The following is a 21,668-nucleotide window of genomic DNA, read 5'->3' on the forward strand; positions in this document are numbered from 1 at the left end:
AAAAAAAAAAAAAAAAAAAAAATTAACTCAAAATAGATCAAAGACCTAAACTTGGGAATTAAAACTATAAAAACTTTAGTTTATTTTTAAAATTCTTTTCAACTTTAGAGGTAAGTCTTTGCAATGTTGCCCAGGCTGGGGTGCAGTGGCTATTAGAGGTGCAATCACAGCGTACAGCACACTACACCCCTGAACTCCTGGGCTCAAGCAATCCTCCTGCCTCAGCCTCCTGAGCAGCTGGGACTACTGGTACTTGCCACCATGCCCAGCCCAAGTATTTCTTTTTTTTTTTTTCAGTGTAAGTAACCCATACCAAGTATTTCTTAACGTTGCAAAGATATTCCTACTACTCTGATGCAGGAAAAATGTTAAAATCATCAAACATGAAAGGTGAGATGCATATGAAACCTCAGAAAGCAATAATATCCTGCATTGCCATATTTCTAGATGCAAGACTTATGGACAAATAAGTGATTATTAGAAGCAGCTAATACATGCAAATATACCAGAAATTAAAATCACTTAATGATTCAGTCAGCACCACCCCTCCCCCCATCCCCCAGCCCACTAGTGGCCTAATAAGACTAAGGAGAAATGATTGTTTTCTGGTCATTAATATTACTTTATTGTCTACTATTCCTTTACATACAATGTCTGGCATTCAATTAAAAAAATTAAGAAACATGCAAAGAAGCAAGATAATGTGGAACTCATTGTTATAAGGAAGGCTTCAAGAAAACAGTCACACAAACAGAATGTAAGAATCATCCGGTAGGGATTTTAAAATATCCATGAAAAGTATGTTAAAGCATCTAGTGCAAAATGCAGATCACATATACAAAAAAGGAATTTCGGTAGAGAGAGTAGAGAGTATATGTGTATGGCTGTGGATGTATATGTAAGTGCTAGAAATTAAAAAAAATCAAAAAATGAGTAAAAAGAGTTTTTTTACTCGCTTATTAAAAAAAAATAGAAAGAAAGAAGAAATTCTTTTTTTTTTTTTTTTTTTTTTTTGGAGATGGAGTTTCGCTCTTGCTGCCCAGGCTAGAATGCAATGGCATGATCTCAGCTCACTACAACCTCTGCCTCTTGGGTTCAAAGGTTTCTCCTGCCTCAGCCTCCCAAGTAGCTGGGATTATAGGGGCACACAACCACACCCAGCTAATTTTTCTATTTTTAGTAGAGGCAGGGTTTCATCATGTTGGCCAGGCTGGTCTTGAACTCCTGACCTCAAGTGATCCACTCACCTCAGCCTCCAAAGTGCTGGGATTGTAGGTGTGAGTTACCACCCCAGGCCAAGAACTCTTTCAAAGGACTTATCAGCAGATTAGCATAATAAATAATCAGTGAAGTTGAAGTTAGCTTAACAGAAATTATCCAAATTATACTATAAAGGGCTGGGAGGAGAAAGAGTGTGTGGAAAGAGTCACGTGAAACCTAAGAGATGACATGAAATGGTTTAATACTTAATATACATGTAACTGGAGTACCAGAAGAGAAAGAATTAGAGAAAATGATAGAGAAATAATGTGAAGAGATAATAGCAAAGCATTTCTGAATTGATGATACAGATCTACCCAAACCCCAAGACATTAGCAAACCCCAACCAAGATAAATACAAAGGAAACCACATTTAAGACACCTCACAGTCAAACTGCTAAATAAAAAAGGTGAAGGCAGAGTGGGGAGAATGGGGAGTAACTGCTTAATGGGTATGAGGTTTTATTCTGGGTTGATGAAATGTTTTGGACCTACACAGTGGTGGTAGATGTACAATACTGTGAAAGTACTGAATGCCACTGATTTATTTAAAATGATTACTTTTGTTATATGCAATTCGCCTCAATAAAAAACTAAGGGGAAAAGACATAAATATATAATTCTCAAAATTAAAAAAAAGTTAACATGACGCTTTAACATATGAAGACAGTTTCACTCATAAAAGAAATGCAAATTAAGACTATGTAAATATACAATTTCCCACCCATCAGGCTGGCAAAAGGTCAAAAGCTTAAAACTACAGTATTTGTTAGGGCTGTGCATAAACAGGCATTTTCACACATTGCCAGTAAACAGAAAAAACAGTACAACCCTTATAGAAGAATATAGTAATGACTATGGCAGGCAGTCCCTGTAGTGGTGCTCCCATGCTCCCTACCTCCTGGTCCCCATGTCTTGCTTCTAACCAACAGAATGTAGCAAAGGTGATGAGATGTCCCTCCTATGATTGTCATTATTATTATTATTGAGACAGGGTCTTGCTCTGTTGCCCAGGCTGGAATGCAGTAATGTTATCACTGCAACTTTGAACTCCTGGGCTCAAATGATCCCCTCGCCTGGTGTCTGCCTCCAGAGTAGCTAGGACTATACAGGTGCATGCCACCTCACCTGGCTAATTTTTAAATTTTTAGTAGACATGAGGTCTCACTATGTTGCCCAAGTTGGTCTTGAATTCCTGGCCTCAAGTGATTCTCCCATCTTGGTCTCTCAAAGTACTGGGATTATAGACATGAGCCTTGACACCCAGCTCTATGACTGTTCAACACTGTAAGACGGTTGACAGCTTGCTTGATATAGACACCCTCCCTGCTGGCTTGATGAAGTGGTCCTTTTGGGAAAGACAAGGAACTATGGGTTGCCTCTAGGAGATGAGGCAGACTTCCAACTGACGAACAGAGAGCAGCTAAGACCCTCAGTCCTACAGTCACAATGAAAACAATTCTGCCTCAGTACTACAACTGCAGTTAAACAAAATGAAACATGAGTGACAGATTCTTCCCCAGTCAAGTCTCCAGGTGAAAACACAGCCCAGCAGACATCTGGATCGCTGCCTTGTAAGCTCCTACCCAGAAGAACCAGTTAAGCCAAGACTAGACTCCTGACCTACAGAAACTGAAATCAATGTGTTATGCAGCAATCCCACTTCTAAGAATTTAAATTAAAGATACACTCTCCGGCACACATACCCGATGAAAGGAACTATCTAAGGATTTTTCTGCTAGCAAATGCGAGCTTCAAGGTCTTAATGCCAAATACTATATATCCTTGACCATTTGAGATGTGACTGAATATCACTTATATCTGAGCTCTGAGTGTACATTAATATGCTGGGTCAGTTAAGAGCCCAGGCACCAAAGGTCTTCAAGTTTTTTTTTTTTTTTTTTCTTTGAGACAGCCCTTGCTCTACTGACCAGGCTGGAGTTCAGTGGCATGATCTTGGCTCACTGCAACCTCTGCCTCCTGGGTTCAAACAATTCTCCTGCCTCAGACTCCCAAGTAGCTAGGATTACAGGTGTGCACCACCATGCCCAGCTAATTTTTGTATTTTTAGTAGAGATAGGGTTTCTCCATGTTAGCCAGGCTGGTCTTGAACTCTTGACCTCAAGTGATACATCTGGCTCAGTCTAAGTGCTGGTATTATAGGTGTGAGCCACCACGCCTGGCCAGGTCTTCAAGTTTTAAGAGTTTTTTAAAAATTAGAGCTGCATTTTTCTTCAGAATGATCCATGCCCAAATACAGAACCATGTTGACAGTGGGTTACAGTTTGCATGGGAAAGTTCAAGTTGTTACACTGTGTTTTTAAAAAATCTTATCTACATGTATTGTTAAATCAGAGACCATGAGATCTACTTATCAGAACCAGGAAGATAAATTCTTCAGAGCTATTTCAACTGATACTTCTTTTCCTCAAAACTTGGTGGACTGTTGGGGAAAAGGCCCCACCATTTTTTGTCTTTGATATTAGCTCCGATTCTCGTAACTACATATAGGCCCTATAATTGCAGCAGAAAAAAATGCATAATGGAAATTTTCCATAACCCACGCACTGAGACCTGAAAAATCATCCTTACTGGGTATAATTTATTATGATGCAATTAAGTGCCAACTGATATTTCTCACCATGGACTGGTCAGGAACTGCTGCAAAGAAAAATAAACAGATCCTTCGGCATTATTTATATTCTAAAATTTGGTAAGGGGAAATCAGAATAAATTAGTTCTGAAATTATATTATGGATTTTTTTAAAAGATTATCAAATAATTTTTAAATAATTAAAGTTATACCTCCAGTAATATAAAAATACATATGCATAAAGTTATTAATTTTAACATTATGTATAATTGCTAGATACTGCCAACTACCTAAATAGCCTAATGTAGGAGAAAGTTGGTTGATAAACTATGATACATCCAAATAACAGAGTAATCTTCAGCTGGGGGAAAAAAGATGACTGAAGAGCTCTATGAACTGATAGTATAGCTATTTCCAGAAGACACTAAGTGAAAAAAGCAAGGCACAGAATAAATGTATGGTACACTATCTTTTGTGGATGACCAAAGGGGGTAATTATAAAGAAAAACAAAAAAGTCAGGCATAGTAGTTTATGCCTGTAATCCCAACATTTTGGGAGGCAGAGGCAGGAGGATCACTTGAGGCCAGGAGTTCAAGACCTGTTCAACATAGCAAGACCCCTGTCTCTACAAAAAAATATTAAAAAATTAGCTGGGAGGCTGAGGTGGGAGGAGTACTTGAGCCCAGGAGTTTAAGGCTAGAGTGAGCTATGATAACAACACTGTACTACAGCCTGGATGACAGAGCAACACTTTGTGTCAAAAAAAAAAAAGAGAGAGAGAGAGAGGAAAAAAAACACATCTACTTACTTTCTTTAAAAAAAAATAGAATAAAAGGATGAATAAACAAGATGCCAATGATACTGATTATCCAAATGGGGTCTAGAATAAAGGGAAGGGATAAAACACTAGGGGGCTGGGGATTGAAGGGAGAGCTAATTTGGGTAAATTGCAATGAATAGATTCACTATACCACCTTGTCTAAGGGAAAAACAACTATTAGCAAATCCCGAACTCCTTTTAGTAGGTTTCTTTTTCACAGAGGTATGAATGAAGCAATTCTGAAACCATTCTGTGTGTATTGTAGACAACTGGGCGAATAAGTAAATGTACTGATGTTGTTGGAAGCAAAGTGAGAAGAGGGAAAACCAAGGATAATCCTATAGAGTTGGGATTGGAATTAAGAGTTATCAGTATGAACCACAGTAAATTATGAAACTTGAATGTAGACTGTAAATTACATAACAGTATTCAGGGTTAAATTTCCTCAATGGTTTCAGACATACACAGAGGAAGGGAGGGAAGAAGGAAGAGGAAACAATAAAAGCAAATGTGGCAAAATGTTAAAACTGGTGAATTCAGGTAAAAAGTATAAGTGAATTCAGGAGGTCTCCATATAATTCATGCAACTTATCTGTAATTTTAAAGTTATTTCAAAATAGTTAAAATAGCCAGACATAGTGGTAGGTGTCTGCAATTCCAGCTACTCAGGAGGCTAAGGCACGAGACTCACTTGAGCTCAGGAAGCGGAGGTTGCAGTGAGCAGCGCCACTGCACCCCAGCCTGGGGAATAGAGTGAAAAATAAAAATAATAAATAAATAAATAATAACCAATAAAATAAAATGTCCCAACAAAAAACAGAGAGAAGAGACACATATGTATTGAAATTTCTGAAAGCATATACTCAAACGTAAAGTTGTCAATCAATAAGGAGGCGAAGGAGAGGAGGAAAAGGAGCCGCTCTAAAATATCTTTAAATAAGACTGAATTCCATCCAGTAGCTTTCGTTAAATATATACCCCTAAATCAGGGGTTCCTAATCTGGGACTGAGGTTAGGTGGATTAAATTCTATCCATCAAGAGGTCTGTGAATAGAATTCACTGAGTCTCTGAAGAGAATGGGAAAAAATTACATTTTAATTTCAGAAACTGATTTTTTTTTTCTTCAATTACAGATGCAGGCAACCAACAACAGTTTTAGCAATACCTCTGACTTTATCAGGAAGAGAAATCACATATATTTTCACTTCACATTAGCTGAGGTTCTCAAAACAGTATATATCCCTTTCAGCATTTTCATAATACAGTAATTACACTTGCAGTTAAATTGTATTTAAAGTGATATATGATTTTTAAAAAAATGCATCACAAATTTACTTTTTAAATATTTTGATAACTGTATTTCAAAATCACTGTTTTCTTTGTAATCCTATGCACTTAAATTTATTCACTTAAAATTGTTATTCTGGGCCAGGTGCGGTAGCTCACACCTGTAATCCCAGCACTTTGGGAGGAAGATGCAGGCGGATCACTTGAGGTCAGGAGTTCGAAACCAGCCTGGCCAACATGGTGAGACCCTGTCCTACCAAAAACACAAAAATTAGCCAGGCGTGGTGGTGCAAGCCTGCAGTCCCAGCTACTTGGGAGTCTGAGGCATGAGAATCACTTGAACCCAGGAGGCAAGAGGTTGCAGTGAACTAAGACCACACCACTGCACTCCAGCCAGGGCAAGAGAGTGAGTCTCAAAAAAAAAAAAAAAATTATTCTGAAAAGCAGACCATGGGCTTCAGACTGACCAATGGTTCCAGGGCACAAAAAAGTTAAGAATCTCTGCTTGCTCAGAGGTACAGGTCCCTCACTTGTTTACAACTATGCCACAATGAAGGGAATTAAAAGTTTACGGTTTTTTTGCTTCACCATAAAGCAAATTATAAAAAGATACACATCATTGATAACTTTCCATCTAACCTTATTATTTAATTTCTAAGTAATTTCCCCTAAGCACCAGCACAAAAATTATTCAAAATAATAACTGTAACCTCACACAGAGTATCCAATAACAAATGTAACACTTACACACGTAAAACATACAGGCACACAGCAACTATAACAATGAAGCAAGACTGTGAAACATTTTATCAAGAAACTCAAGTGTTTATACACTTTAAAAACTTTGTTAAAAACAAGGTACTATTTACCATCTCTCTTTTGGAAAATTTTTTAAAATTTCTTTAATGATTGGCTGGTAACAGGCATCCCTTTCTGCTTTCCCAGTTTCACTCCAGTCTCTCACAAACTGTTTCAATGTGGATTTTAACTTATCCATGTCAAATGTAGATGCTGGCATAATCTTTCCATTCCCCTGTTTAAAAAACAGACATCAGTTAGCTTCTAAGAGAGTAATCCACTTTTATTATGGTTAAATAGACATGCTACTAAGGGGCTATATAGGTGGTTTAGTGAATAAATCACTAGCCTCTCACCTCAACCGGGGTTCAAGTGCAGCTTGAGATCCTAAATGAAAAGAGTTTGGTGGTCTCACTGCTACCCTCAAAAGATTAAGGTCCATTAATCATAAAACCACCATATAATTAAGCAGTCTTTACTCAGGAGAGGACCAAACTGAGCTGCTATGGAGACTGAACATCCTCTCTAAGAGAGGGAAGAAAGTCCCTCCAGGTCACTGATGGGGCAGCATGGAGAGGCTCACACTGGAGTGGCCCAACTGTATCCATCCTGTGGATACAAAAAGAGGACTTCAGTTTCTATGTACTGCCAGTCCCTTGAGATTTGTAAGTGAAAATAATTTCTTACAATAAAAGATGAACAGCAATAGATACAAGACACTGAAAAAATATGAGTTAAGCAAGGGAAGTTAATTTCTAGCTAGTAAAGTTGCTTTTAAAAATTTAAGTCACTAACTTTATATCCCAAAACAGAACATTATGTCAAAATGCATCAAAATCCCAACAATTATATTAGTACTTAAAAAGGAAAACCAGCGAACAGATCCAGTCTCTGGCATGCTGTTCTATTAAGCCTAATCAAATGACTGAACATTTAAGTTAAAACTTTCTGAGTAGAGCAAATAGCCTGTGCCAGATTATAAAAATGAAATCCAGAAAGATTAAAAGACCTCAAAATACAGAGGTTGACCCTAAAATAAACACAAATAGAACAAACTTTCACATACATCTTCTCCATATTCTTTATTTTCAAACATATGTATGCAATCATTCACAATGGTCAGTAGTATTTCTTGATTATGATCAATGCATTTCCGGATCTTGTCCAAGTGAAGAAGAAACTGAGGAAGTAGTTTCTGTTGGTTAGCTGGAAGTGATCGAAATTGTCTTTCTGTTCGGTTCACTCGCTCATGCATACTGGTGCTAAAACATAAAAGGTGTTTTTTAAATTTGCAAAAGAATTCTCACCAGAGGCCAATCTTATTTTAAGGTTGTCTTTCTGTACAATTATTTCCTTCTTATGCTGGATACTGTCCTATCATTTACAATCTCTTGGCTTTTAAAAGGCATTAACTTAGAAAGTTGTATATGTTTTACTTTATTACGAATCCTTCTCTAAGCAAGCAAAATACAAATGGTTTATCACTAGTAAAAGTAAACATATGCACCAATTAGAAGAAAGAAAAGAAGACTGATGTACAATTAATTTATTTTTGTGTATTAAACTTAAAATTTTCAGCAAAACCAGCTTAATGCTTTAGATTTTTCCATCTTTAAGTAGCAAGATAAATACTGCTGTGAAATTATAATACACACAAAATGTCCTGAAATTAACTAAAAGCAAACCAAGTTGAATTTTTTAAAATATCACAGATCTTATATACTACAAATTACCAAGCAAATAAAAATTGAAATTCTATAGTGTTTTACTTAACATCCACAATTTGCATTCCAAAAATGACCCCAAAGGTCACTTTGGGGACTACTTATTCATAAAACCAGAAAACAGAACATCATTTTTACTTATATTTACTTACTACTATTATTTTTGAGAGGGAGTTTCGCTCTTGTCACCCAGGCTGGAATGCAGTGGCACAGTCTCGGCTGACTGTAACCTCTGCCTCCCAGGTTCAAGTCATCCTCCCACCTCAGCCTCCCAAGTAGCTGGGACTACAGACATGCGCCACCACATTCAGCTAATATTTTTGTATTTTTTTGTAGAGATGGGTTTCACCATGTTGCCCAGGCTGGTCTCAAACTCCTGGGCTCAAGCAATCTGCCTGCCCTGGCTGCCCAGAGTGCTGCGATTACAGACTTGAGCCACCATGCCTGGCCATAAGAACATCATTTTTTAAAGTTAAATATATACTCATAGTATATTATTTTTACATTGACAAGATGGCCAAAATTTAAAAGCCTGACTATATCAAATTTTGGTGAAAATAGAGTATAATTAGGACATTTATACACTAATGGCAAGTGCATACATTAGTGCAACCACTGTGCCAAATTTAGAGTATTACCTAGTACAACTTAGCATAGTACTTGCTTTATGACCTAGTAATTATACTCCTAGAAACTCTTGCAAATGGGCCCCATGAAACATGAACAATTTTTGTCACAGTACTGTCAGAAATAACAAACAGGCAGGGCACAGTGGCTCATTCCTGTAATCCCTTGGCACTTTGGGAGGCCAAGGTGGGCAGATCACTTAAGGTCAGAAGTTCAAGACCAGTCTAGCTAGCCAACATGGTGAAAGCGCATCTCTACTAAAATACAAAAATTAGCTGGGCATGGTGGCGCCCACCAGTAATCCCAGCTACTTGGAAGGATGAGGCAGGAGAATCGCTTAAACCCAGGAGGCAGAGGTCGCAGTAAGCCAAGATCGCACCACTGCATTCCAGCCTGGGCGACAGAGGAAGACTCCATCTCAAAAAAAAAAAAAAGTAACAAAATATCTGGAAACAACCCAAAGGTCTATCATCAGAAATTATCGTATAGTTACTGTAGAATGAAAAAATTACAGTATATACAGTGGAATGCAGCAAAATGAGTAAATTACAGTTCATACAATAATATGTAAAGACTAAACACTGATCTTTTTTTTTCTCTCTCTCTTCTCCAAGTTTCTCACTAAGAGACCTGGGGCATCATGCCTTACAAATTATAAAATCTCGTTAGACAGGTTTTTTATTAACTCTATATAATATGGCTTACTTTCCAACCTGATTCTGGTATGGCATCTTATGACAAATAGCAGACTCAGAAGGAAATCAGAATATTTTACCCTAAAATATATTTCTTTGACATTTTGAAATGGCTGCCACAGGGCCAACAGATTTCAATGACCCCGCAAAGCCATGTTTCCTAGGGGAAACGTGCATCTGTGGAGAATCTCCATGAATGCAACCAGGCCTTCCCTTTCTAGGCCTTTCCTGGATCCAGGAGAGATTAACTGAGAGCCTGACAACATTAAAGTCTAAAAAGTAACATTTAGTATCTCTTCCCTCTGAAGGCTGCTACCTAGAAGGCTTCATTTAACTTAACAAGAACCTTGGCCTCCACAAGTCCCTTAACTCAGGCATTCCTTTCTACTTACCATAGCTTACCTCTATCAACCAAGTACCAACTGAAGAATCCTTAAAACCCACCTATGACTTGTAACCCCCTCTTTAAGACGTCCTGCCTTTTGTGTGAGATCAATATATACCTTCCATGTAATCCTGTTATCTCTAAAATGTATAAAACCAAGCTGTAACCTGACCACCTGGAGCGTACTTTGTCAGGGTCCTTTGAGATCGTGTAACCACAGGCTGCAGTCACTATCATATTGGCCCAGAACAAACCTCCAAATATATTTTGGCAGAAACTGGCTACTCCCATCACCATCTGGATAAAACTCAAGAACACATACATTTGTTGAAAAAAATTGCAGGAAAACACATAATGTACAATTGCATTTCATAGAAAACTAAGTATTATTATTCAGGGACTGAGCATATGTGGAAAAACTACAAAGTAAAGAAGTAGAAATTCAGGTTAATGATTCTGAGGGTGAAAGAGACAGGATAATGTTTTTTAAAAACTAGGTGATTGATGAGTGTTCACTGTATCATTCCTTACACTTTATATCTATATATATATGTGTGTATGTTTAAATGTTCTTTGGTATTAATTCAATATTAAATAAAAATGGAAGTATTTTTCATTTTCTAGTTTCTTTTTTTGTATTTTGTTTTTTTTTTTTTTTTTTTTTGCGATGGAGTCTTGCTCATCACCCAGGCTGGAGTGCAGTGGCGTGATCTCAGCTCACTGCAAGCTCCGCCTCCCGGGTTCACGCCATTCTCCTGTCTCAGCCTCCCGAGTAGCAGGGACGACAGGCGTCTGCCAAAGCGCCTGGCTAATTTTTTGTATTTTTAGCAGAGACGGGGTTTCACCGTCTTAGCCAGGATGGTCTCGATCTCCTGACCTTGTGATCCACCCGCCTCGGCCTCCCAAAGTGCTGGGATTACAGGCATGAGCCACCGCGCCCGGCCTCTATTTTCTTTTTTTTTTTTTTGAGATGGAGTCTTGTCTTGCCCAGGCTGCGGTGCAGTGGCACGATCTCAGCTCACTGCAACCTCCCCCTCCCAGGTTCAAGCGACTCTCCTGCCTCAGTCTCCCAAGTAGCTGGGACTACAGGCGTGTGCCACCACGCTCGGCTAATTTTTGTATTTTTAGTAGAGTCGGGGTTTCACCATACTGTCCAGGATGGTCTTGATGTCTTTACCTCATGATCCACCCGCCTCTGCCTCCCAAAGTGCTGGGATTATAGGCCTGAGCCACTGTGCCCGGCCTTCATTTTCATTTTCAATTTCAAAACCTTTGTCGTTTGGTTTCTTAAATCTTTATTCATCCAAACAATTTTCTTATTTTTACCCTCTGCCAAATTATTCCAACCGCCAAACAGTAATGAACTTCAGAAGAAGCTCCTGACGAACAAGCAAAAACCTGGCTGGTCGCGTTTTACAAGCTTGTGTGTGGTGGCTTGGTGTGGGGGGCCCTTAGGGATAAGGTGAAGAGATCAAGTTGGCAGAAGCTCCACTGACATCCCCCTCTGGGGAGAGTATAATAGTGAGCTTTGAAGTCAGAAAGATCAGGGATGAAATCCAGGTTATGACACCTATTTGCCACACCACCAGGAAAACTACCTCCTTCCTTTGTGCAACACTCTCATGTAGAGAAGCAAGATAAAGAATGAACAACAATGAGGTGATCATGGAAGCTACCATTTATTGAGATTTAATAAATGCCAAGGACTAAACCAAGTCAGTTAATACTGATTATTCTGAAACATCTCCGTAATTAGATAGGTAGCATTATGTTCCTCTGCTTACCAGACAGGGTTTCATTGGAAATAACGTCCTCAAAAGATTTAGCCCAATAGCTTGAAAACACAGCAAGCACTCAAAATATATATACTACACATATACCTACTGTTCAATATACTATATATACACACTATATACATAGTATATATAGTATAAATAGTATAAATATATACTATATATACCATATATACATAGTATATATAGTATAAATAGTATATCTAGTATAAATACATATACTATATATACACCTACTGTTCAAAAAAACCATAGGTATATTTCATTTATATTACTAAAATGTTCAAAGTATGAAAAATGTAGAAATTAAAAGTACTCAGGGAAAGAAGGCCTAATAATTCCTCTTCTAGAGGGAACACTTCTAACCTTTTGGCACATTTCTGTTTTGCTTAATACAAAGTTGCAGTGGCTCATGCCAGTAATCCCAGTATTTCGGGAGGCCAAGGTGGGAAGCCTATTTGAGGCCAGGTGTTCAAAACCAGCCTGGCCAATACAGCAAGACCCTCATCTCTACAAAAAAATGAAAAAACAGAATTAGCCAGGTGTGGTGGTGCATGCCCGTAGTCTCACCTACTAAGGAGGCTGAGGTAGGAGAACTGCTAGAGTCTAGAAAGTCAAGGGTGCAGTGAGCCATGATTGTGTTACTGCACTACAGGCTGGGTAACAGTCCAAAACCCTGTCTCCAAAATAGAGAAGAAAAAAAAAAAGTAATCTAGCATCTTACTTTTTTTAAGCTGAATATTGACAAATTATAATTGTATATATTTGTGGGGTACAAAGTGGATGTTCATCATTCCATCTTATGTAACCAACAGTTACTTAGCTACTTCCCAACTACTGGTCATTTAGACACTCACTTGTTTTTATGAAGAACATTTTGTATTCAAAATCTGTCTATAATTTAGGGGAAAAATTAGCATAAATTCTCGAAACCAGAATTACCAGGTGAAAAGGAAAACTTTCTTTATTTTTGAGATGGAGTCTCACTCTGTCACCTAGGCTGGAGTACAGTGGCATAGCCTCAACTCACTGCAAGCTCTGCCTCCCAGCTTCAAGTGATTCTTCTGGTTCAGGCTCATAAGTAGATGGGGCTACAGGTGCACACCACCATGACCGGCTAATTTTTATATTTTTAGTAGAGATGGGGTTTCACCATGTTGGTCAGGCTGATCTCGAACTCCTGACCTGAAGTGATCGGCCAACCTCGGTCTCCCAAAGTATTGGGATTACAGGCGTGAGCCCCCACACCTGGCCAGGAGTAAGTATTTTTAAGGTTCTTGACATAAAATGATGTGTAGAAAGACTCCCATCAATTTACATTCCTAACAACAGAGTATGACCTTAAAGGAACTAAACGGCCACAACAAGTTAGGCAAACAGCAGAGCTTTGACAGTTTACAATTCACCGTCAACAGATTGAACAGCCTTTCTTTCTAGTGTTTACTCTTGGGCACTGGATGCCTGACAACCTCCCTCTCACCACACCTCAAAACTCATACCCAAAGTGAACTTAGCACATGCCCCACAAAAACCTGCACTCCTTCCTTCATGGCTAATATTAACAAATGCACCCAAGTTAGAAATTAAAGAGTCATCAGCTAGGCATGGTGGCTCACACCTATAATCCCAGCACTTTGAGAGGCCGAGGTGGGCAGTTCAACTAAGATCAGGAGTTCAAGATCGAGACCATCCTGGCTAACCCTGTCTCTACTAAAAATACAAAAAATTAGCCGGGCATGGTGGCATGCACCTGTAGTCCCAGCTACTTGGGAAGCTGAGGCAGGAGAATCGCTTGAACCTGGGAGGCAGATGTTGCAGTGATTTGAGATCGTGCCACTGCACTCCAGCCTGGGCAACAGAGCGAGACTCCGTCTCAACAACAACAAAAAAAAAAGTAATTAAGGAGTCATCCTAAATGTCTCTTCTCCTAGTCCCACAATCAATAAGCCCAGGATACCTTCCAATTCTACTTCCTAACTCCTCCCCTGCCCTTCCCGCCCCACCTCTAATCAGATGAATTCCTCTAAAACACAAGTGTCATCTTGGTCATTATTCAGTATCTCTGTACTTCAGCATATGTAAAAAGCAATAAATGTTCAGTTACATTCCCACAGGTGCCACTTTTGGTTTTCCACAGAGATTACTTATTACCAAGTAGTATCAAGATTGCAAGGGTGAGTTGAGATGAGTTATAGATTGGTTAGAAGAGCTGTCAATTCTTGATACAGAAGTAACTACACAGAGCAGGATGAGATTCTTAAACCCCTGGTTACTTACTGGTGTGCAAAGCTGCCATAACATACAACCACCAGTGACTCTTAAAATAGGTGGGATCTTACTAAAGTTGAGAATATAGTCCAATCCTTACTATACTCTTATAACTGGGGCTAACTTCACTATCCTGCACATGCTTACCCTATCGGTATTGCTTTAAGGCAGGGGCCCACTGGCTACTTGGTTGTTTTGTAGTCTTATTGGTACACAGTCACACTATTTGATTACACAAAGCCTAAGGCTCCTTCCATTCAAGGGCAGAGTTGATGAGCTGTAACAAGAGACCACTGGCCTTCAGAGCTTAAAATATTTACTGCCTGGCCCTTTTAAGAAACTCTGTCAAACCTGCTTTGAAGGAATATTTTACAAAAATCAGACTCTCCTTGGTTCCGAACTAAGTCAGCATAAGGAGGCGACATCCTCTTGCTGATAAGAGGAGAAAGTAAACTTAATAGCCATTTTTCCTCAATGGTGGTATCTCTACCTCCAACTCTCTCTAGAAAGCTGGTGTCAGCAGTGACCTCAACTCTGATTTAGTCACCTGTCATCAGGGTGAGCCCATACCAGGTCTGAGCTAAACGCCATGGTCACAGGCCCATTCCTCTGCACTTAGTTCAACTACTCTAGGAAATCCCAATAGAAAAAAACGTAACTTGTCAGAAATAAAGCCTGTCTTGATTCATTTTAAATCTTTATTAAATACCTAACACTAAATTTGTCTTACTAGTGTAACTCTGCATTAACGCACCGTAAAATTTTAGGTAACAGTTTTGGATTTTAGGTCAGATTCTACCACAACTGGATTGTGTAACCCTGAGCAAGTTGCTTAGTGCTTTGTGTCTATCCACATCCTCACCTGCAAAAATCAGCTCCAAATCTCGATATTAAAAAATCTCATCCTGTTATTTCTAAAAGTAAGAAGTTTCTGAAAAGACTTTCAGCTTTTCAACTCTAGTATTGTCTATGTGCTGAGGTGCTTCATTCATAACAACACTGGGTTATAAAACTAACTTTTGCTATTCAATACAAATGAGCTATACCCATTTTTACCTTAATCAGAATGTCATCTAAGCAAAATCTGTAGGAATCACAAAATTGGAACCCATTAGAAAGTATTTATCAAAAGACATTCCTTGCTTTATGAACTTTTATCTAAATCTCCTATGTATTAACTAAAAGACATGTAACAGTAAAATTGATCCCTGCAAAATCTGGACGGACAGTTGACCCTTGAACAATACTTGGGTTGGGGCACCAACCCCCTGTGCAGTCGAAAACCCACATGTAACTTTGATTCACCAAAAACTTAACTACTAATAGCCTACTACTGACCAAAAGCCTTACCAATAACATAAACAACTGACATATTTTGTATGTTAATATATTACGTACTATATTCTTACAATAAAGCTACAGAAAATATTAAAGTCATAAGAAAGGAAAAATACATTTACACTACTGCACTGCATTTATCAATACTGTAAATTTACATTATTTGACTACAAGATAAATCCTCTGTCTGAAATGGGGTTGGGGGCAACCTCTGCTGCAGACCTCTACAGTACATATCGAACAAATCAACTTTTTTTTGTAATGTCTTGACTTTTCTCTGCTTCTTGGGAGCACTTCCAGCATCACCAGTGGCACTTCATATGGGACCCATGGTGTTATTTAAGGTTTATGGTATTGCATTAAGTTTGATGAAATGTGTTTACTGCTATAGGCAATTTACTGGACAGACAAAAGCAGAATGATTTTTTCAAACAGATGTTGGCAACATTTGAGCTCACTGCAAAAGCAACAGCAAGTGGCTACAAAATTATTACAGTAGTACCATATCTACTACAGATAATTTTATGCAACTATGATTTAATGCTACATCTTTGCTTGTTTACATTTATCTCAGTTGCAAATGCTCCATGTAAGATCTGTGTTTGTGTACGTTTTGATAAATTTTAACTTTTTATAATAGATTTGTGTATATTTTATGGTAGTAAATGATAAACTAATATCTACACATATGCATTCATGGCATAACTTTTTCTTAATTTTTTCAATATTTCTAGGCTATGCAAGTTTGCTAAGTTTTTCAAATTCTTGCAAATCTCAAAACAACTTTCCAATGTTTATCTGAAAAAATTTGTGTATAAATGGACCCGTGCAGTCAGATCCATATTGTTTAAGGGTCAACTGTACTTGCTAAATGTGTAGAACCGGATTGTCCATCACACTTCGATAATGGAAAAGCTTTTATTTGCACTGTCCAATACAACAGACTCTAGCCACATGTAGCTATTGAGCACCTGAAATGTGGGTAGTAAAACTGAGCAAATAAATTTTAAAGTTTATTAAATACTGATTAATTTTAGCTTAAATTTATCCAGATATGATTAGTGGCTACAAGCAGTTTAAGTCTAGAAGATCACAAAATACTAGAATGTAACAATCCACTGTTTTCTGCTACATAAGTTTTCCGTACCCCTAGCCTTTAAGTGAGATTTTAAAAGCATATTTTGATGTTATACTATTTTGAGTCCAAGTATTTGAAGTGTTTCAAGAGAGTATATACTAATAAAAACGATTTTTTTAAAAAATGAGATGTCCTGAATCCAACATTACACCAGTAAAGAATTGAGTATAGGAAATAGTATCACAAACACTAGAATATTCACACAAGAAGTCTTCTCTATATTGCCACAATTCTGTTCCTGATCAACCCCTACCCCAATAAAGTCCCATCCCATACTTACCCACAAACATCAATTTTAAATTGGTCCTAATATATTAAAAGTAAGTACAACTACACACTTAACTAAATGGGTCCACTATATTCCCAAGACATTTCCCAATATTCTTTCTAGATTTTTCAAGAGCAAAATGTACCAGACTTTTCTGTATCTCCCACTCTTAGCTATCTGATGTTGGCTGCCTTCCCTAACTGCATGGTTAGTTCAGTCACAATTCCTGCATCAAATTCAATTCTCTGATGGTCTGCCTTGCTCCCTCTGTTACTACTAAATCCGGAGAAATAAAATATCCAAACTACTCTTTTGGGCTCCGTAAAGTAATGCTTCCCCTGGTCCCTATTTCTGGGTTTAATCAGTAAATTATTTCATCAGGATCTTCGAAGTTCAAAAGTTCCTATCACATATACAATCAGATTCCAAATAACTTTAAGCTTTCATTAAGCAAGCTTCTAAATTCAGACTAGTAAACTAATTTAACCATCCGTCAAAAACTTGACAGACTATTTGGGAATGAGAAATGTATTTCTTTGCTACCATTTGTTTTGTTAAAAATAGAGCTTAAACAACATATGCCAAGCACTAGTGACATAAAAATAAATAAGACTCAGCCCCTGCCCTTGAGGAGGTCACAGCAAAGCAAGAGATTTATATAAACAAATATAATACATGAGATGAACAATATTTAAAAAGTTTGCATAAAGCACAGCAGGAACCCACTTATGAAAACAGGTTTACCTGCGTAGGAGGTCATGTCTGTCTGATTCCAATTGCAGACTCAGAACATAGTCACCGGTGGACTCATATCTCTTACGTGAATAAAAGTGTTATCTTCACCTGAAAATCCAGTTAAGTCCCTTTCAGCTCTTGGAATTATAATTTTGTGATTAAACTACTTTTACATCTATCTAGAAGAAACATGGAAGCTAGGGAGCTGGTTTTATGAATGAGGAGCGTACTTAAAAGGTCCTACCACAGTGCCTAGCACACCAGGGAGAATTAGATACATTTTTGCAGGAAAAAAGAACGTAAAGGCAGCTCTTATTGTGACTTCTCTCATTTCTCTCCTAATAATTAGCAAATTTTAGAATATAAGGACCACTTCCGCCCTTAATCACCCACCAGTTAGACACTGAGCAGCATCATTCAATCGCTCACACAAATGTGCAAGTGCGTTCACAGCGCCAAAGAAGGGGTGGGTGGAAATCTTAAACTGCTCTTACAAGCACCGGTAACAGTTTGGGAAAATACGTCCTACAGCATCCCACGCGTAGGTGAACTTGGGCTCTCCGTGTGTTCAGTTTGAAGGACATCGACCACACACACCAATCAGCCCAGCAGTGGACGATTCTACCACCATCGTCTTCTATCTGAAATTGTTACAGCGCTTCTCCGGTCACCCCCACCGGCCTCAAAGCCAAACCTTTAAGAGGACGGAGGCAGGAGAGCTAATCTGATCCTGAGGTCAGAAGACACGAGGCTGTGCAGCAGACGGCGCGGCGGACACGCGGGTGTGCAGGGCCGGGAGGGGCTGGGGTGGTGCGAGGTGACTCGGGGCCCGGAGGTCAGCTGCAGCAGCCGGGTCCCTACGCCTCGGAGGCGTGGCGGCGGGACGGCGAGCGCCCCCGTTCCGGCGGGTCCGCCGCCACCAGTGGGCGCCCCGACGGTCTGGGCCGGGGTCCGCCACGGGCTCCTTACCCGTAGTAGCGGAAGGCATTAATGATCTTCCAGAAGTGCTCACGCTCAAGCCTCTCCTCCTCCTCCTCGGTGCTGCGCGTGGCCGCCGCCGCCGCCGCCGAAACCGCCGCGGCCGAGCCCCAACGCCCAGCGGAAAACTGCACTTCCACCTCCTCGCTCCCACCGCCGCCTCCCCCGCAGCCCTCGGGCAGCCGGGAGGTGGGCGGCGGAGGGCGCCGCCGTCGCTGCATCGCCGCCGCGGCCCTCGGCCTGGCTCGCTTGCGTCTCGCCGCGACCGACAGCGTGGTGGCGGCTGCTTGGCCTTCCTCTAGACGGCGCCCGCCGCGGACATGCCCCCAGCTCGCGGCGCGCTCCGCCCCCGCCACCCTCAGGCCTCCATCCGCGCTAGGCTCCGCCAGGTCTTCAGGGCTCCCAGAACCAACGCGCATGCGTGTTCCACGGTACGCGGAGAGCCAGTGCGGTCTGCGCTCATTTGCTGCCGGGCTTCGGAGACAGCGCGCTGACGTCACGACCACGCTTCCAAGGACGGGGCCGAGGCCCTAGGGCGGTGGGCGGAGGTGGAGCTTGTAGGTGGGGTGGGGCTGGCGCCGCAGTTACCTGTGCGCGGCCGCGTGGGTGGGACTTAAGAGCCTGCGAGTGCCGGATTGCGGAGCGGGAAGCTGAACGCAGGCCCAGGCAGTAGCAAAGAAGGGAAAGGCAAAAAGGAAAAGCTCGGCTTTGATGAGTTTATTCGGAATTTTTTTTTTTTTTTTTTTTTGAGACGGAGTCTCGCGCTGTCGCCCAGGCTGGAGTGCAGTGGCCGGATCTCAGCTCACTGCAAGCTCCGCCTCCCGGGTTTACGCCATTCTCCTGCCTCAGCCTCCCGAGTAGCTGGGACTACAGGCGCCCGCCACCACGCCCGGCTAGTTTTTTTGTGTGTTTTTTTTAGTAGAGACGGGGTTTCACTGTGTTAGCCAGGATGGTCTCGATCTCCTGACCTCGTGATCCGCCCGCCTCGGCCTCCCAAAGTGCTGGGATTACAGGCTTGAGTCACCGCGCCCGGCCCGGAATTTTTATTTCAGAAAGTCTAGAAGGAACGTCTTGTCTCCATCCTAATTTAAGTTTTAATTCGCTTCCTAAATAAATTCCTATTTTAATTACTTAAGGGGTGGAGAGTTGGCGCCATCTTTTCACTCTTTTTTTTCTTTTTTTTTTTTTTCCCCACTCTGCCGCCGAGGCTAGAGTGCAGTGAGTGGTGCGATCTCGGCTCACTGCAACCTCTCTGCTTCCTGGGTTCAAGCGATTCTCCTGCCTCAGCCTCCCGAGTGGTTGGGATTACAGGCGCGCGCCACCACACCCGGCTAATTTTTGTATTTTTAGTAAAGATGGAGTTTCACCATGTTGGCCAGGCTGGTCTGGAACTCCTGGCCTCAGATGATCCACCCCCCTTGGCCTCCCAAATCGCTGGGATTACAGACGTGAGCCATCGCACCCTTCCCATCTTTCCAGTCTTTAGGGGCTTGCGGCAGTCCTAATTCCTCCCTTACTGAGGATGGCAGCAGATGAGGAAAATGCGAGGACATTCTATCCAGCAGCTGGTCTTGGGAAGATGATGACACCTACCAGTATCTAAGGGTGGCTCTTAGGAAATAACTAAGTTATTCTTAAGAAATAAGTTATTCTAGTCAATTTAATCCACCACCTGGCAAATGAGTCTTACAAAATAATGATAAAAGGGAAAGAGTGCTTTATTCAAAGGGTTAAATATGCCCAGTGACCACAAAGTCTGTTAAAAAGTTACAGTCATATTGAAAGTGAAGTGGCTTCATATTTTCATAATTTAAATTAATAGTTGAAATAAAAGTAATGCTCAAAATGACTTATATTAACATTTTTATATAAAAGTTTTCTAAAATGTGAGTCTGTTAATAGTAATGCGGTAATACATGTTTCAAAATTCAAAAAGAAAGTGCAAAGGATTACAAATAGAAATTGGAGACAATCTCGCTCTGTTGCCCAGGCTGGAGTGCAGTGGCACCATCTCAGCTCACTGCAACCTCCCTGACTTCCAGGCTCAAGTGATTCTCCTGCCTCAGCATCCCGTATTACAGGAATGCGCCACCACACCTGGCTAATTTTTGTACTGGTCGGTTGCGGTGGCTCACGCCTGTAATCCCAGCACTTTGGGAGGCCGAGACGGGCGGATCACGAGGTCAGGAGATCGAGACCATCCTGGCTAACACAGTGAAACCCCTGTCTCTACTAAAAAATACAAAAAATTAGACGGGTGTGATGGCGGACGCCTGTAGTCCCAGCTACTCAAGAGACTGAGGCAGGAGAATGGCCTGAACCCGGGAGGCAGAGCTTGCAGTGAGCCGAGATCGCGCCACTGCACTCCAGCCTGGGCGACAGAGCGAGACTCTGTCTCAAAAAAAAAATACTAAAGTAAAGATGGGGTTTCACCATGTTGCCCAGGCTGCTCTCCCTGAACTCAGGCAATCCACCTGCCTGGGCTTTCCAAAGTGCTGGGATTACAGGCATGAGCCACCATGCTCGGCCAAATGTGAATAATTGCTTTACCCTGTCCCTAGCCAACAATGTTCCTCTCCAGACACAATATACCAATTCCTTGTCCATTCTTCCAGATTTTCTATCTAATGTCTATTTTTCCAAACACTAATTGTTTGGAAGTTATGTATAAACCCTCATAGTAGTAACTGTTTCTAATACTGTTCTCATATACACATGCACACAAGTTATACATGTTGTAATTCGTTACATGTATTGATATAGGTCTGAATGACCTAATTGATAAAGGCTGGAATGTCATGGATAAAGATAATCAGCTCCATACTTTGCAGTATCCTCGGAGGTAGAATAAACATTTTCAAATTAATGTCATGTGCAGAGGCTTGCTTGACTCTGTTTCCTAACTTGTTAAGTCTTAGAGTCTGTGTCATGAAGGTGCTCAACTTTAAACTCAATTGTG

General features: G+C 40.5%; 1 protein-coding gene across 3 annotated transcripts in view; it reads right to left on the reverse strand.

Annotated features, from left to right (window-relative positions):
- The window catches only part of CARNMT1 (carnosine N-methyltransferase 1), a 46,238-nt gene extending 27,077 nt beyond the window's left edge, over window positions 1-19,161 (reverse strand). Inside the window, exons 1-3 of one of the 3 annotated variants that reach the window (XM_017892719.1) lie at window positions 18,701-19,161; window positions 7,827-8,022; window positions 6,832-6,995 (exon numbers count right to left, since the gene is read on the reverse strand). In XM_017892719.1, coding sequence (XP_017748208.1) covers window positions 6,832-6,995; window positions 7,827-8,022; window positions 18,701-19,128 — 788 coding nt within the window. In that variant the 5' untranslated portion in view covers window positions 19,129-19,161. Of the gene's footprint in view, window positions 1-6,831; window positions 6,996-7,826; window positions 8,023-17,740; window positions 17,840-18,124; window positions 18,664-18,700 lie in introns of those variants that run through there. The other 2 variants (XM_017892721.1, XM_017892720.1) reach the window with 2 other exon arrangements.
- Between the last annotated feature and the right edge of the window lie 2,507 nt (window positions 19,162-21,668).

This window comes from Rhinopithecus bieti, unplaced genomic scaffold, assembly GCF_001698545.2.
Source record: "Rhinopithecus bieti isolate Rb0 unplaced genomic scaffold, ASM169854v2 scaffold_19708, whole genome shotgun sequence".
Taxonomy (NCBI): Eukaryota; Metazoa; Chordata; class Mammalia; order Primates; family Cercopithecidae; genus Rhinopithecus; species Rhinopithecus bieti.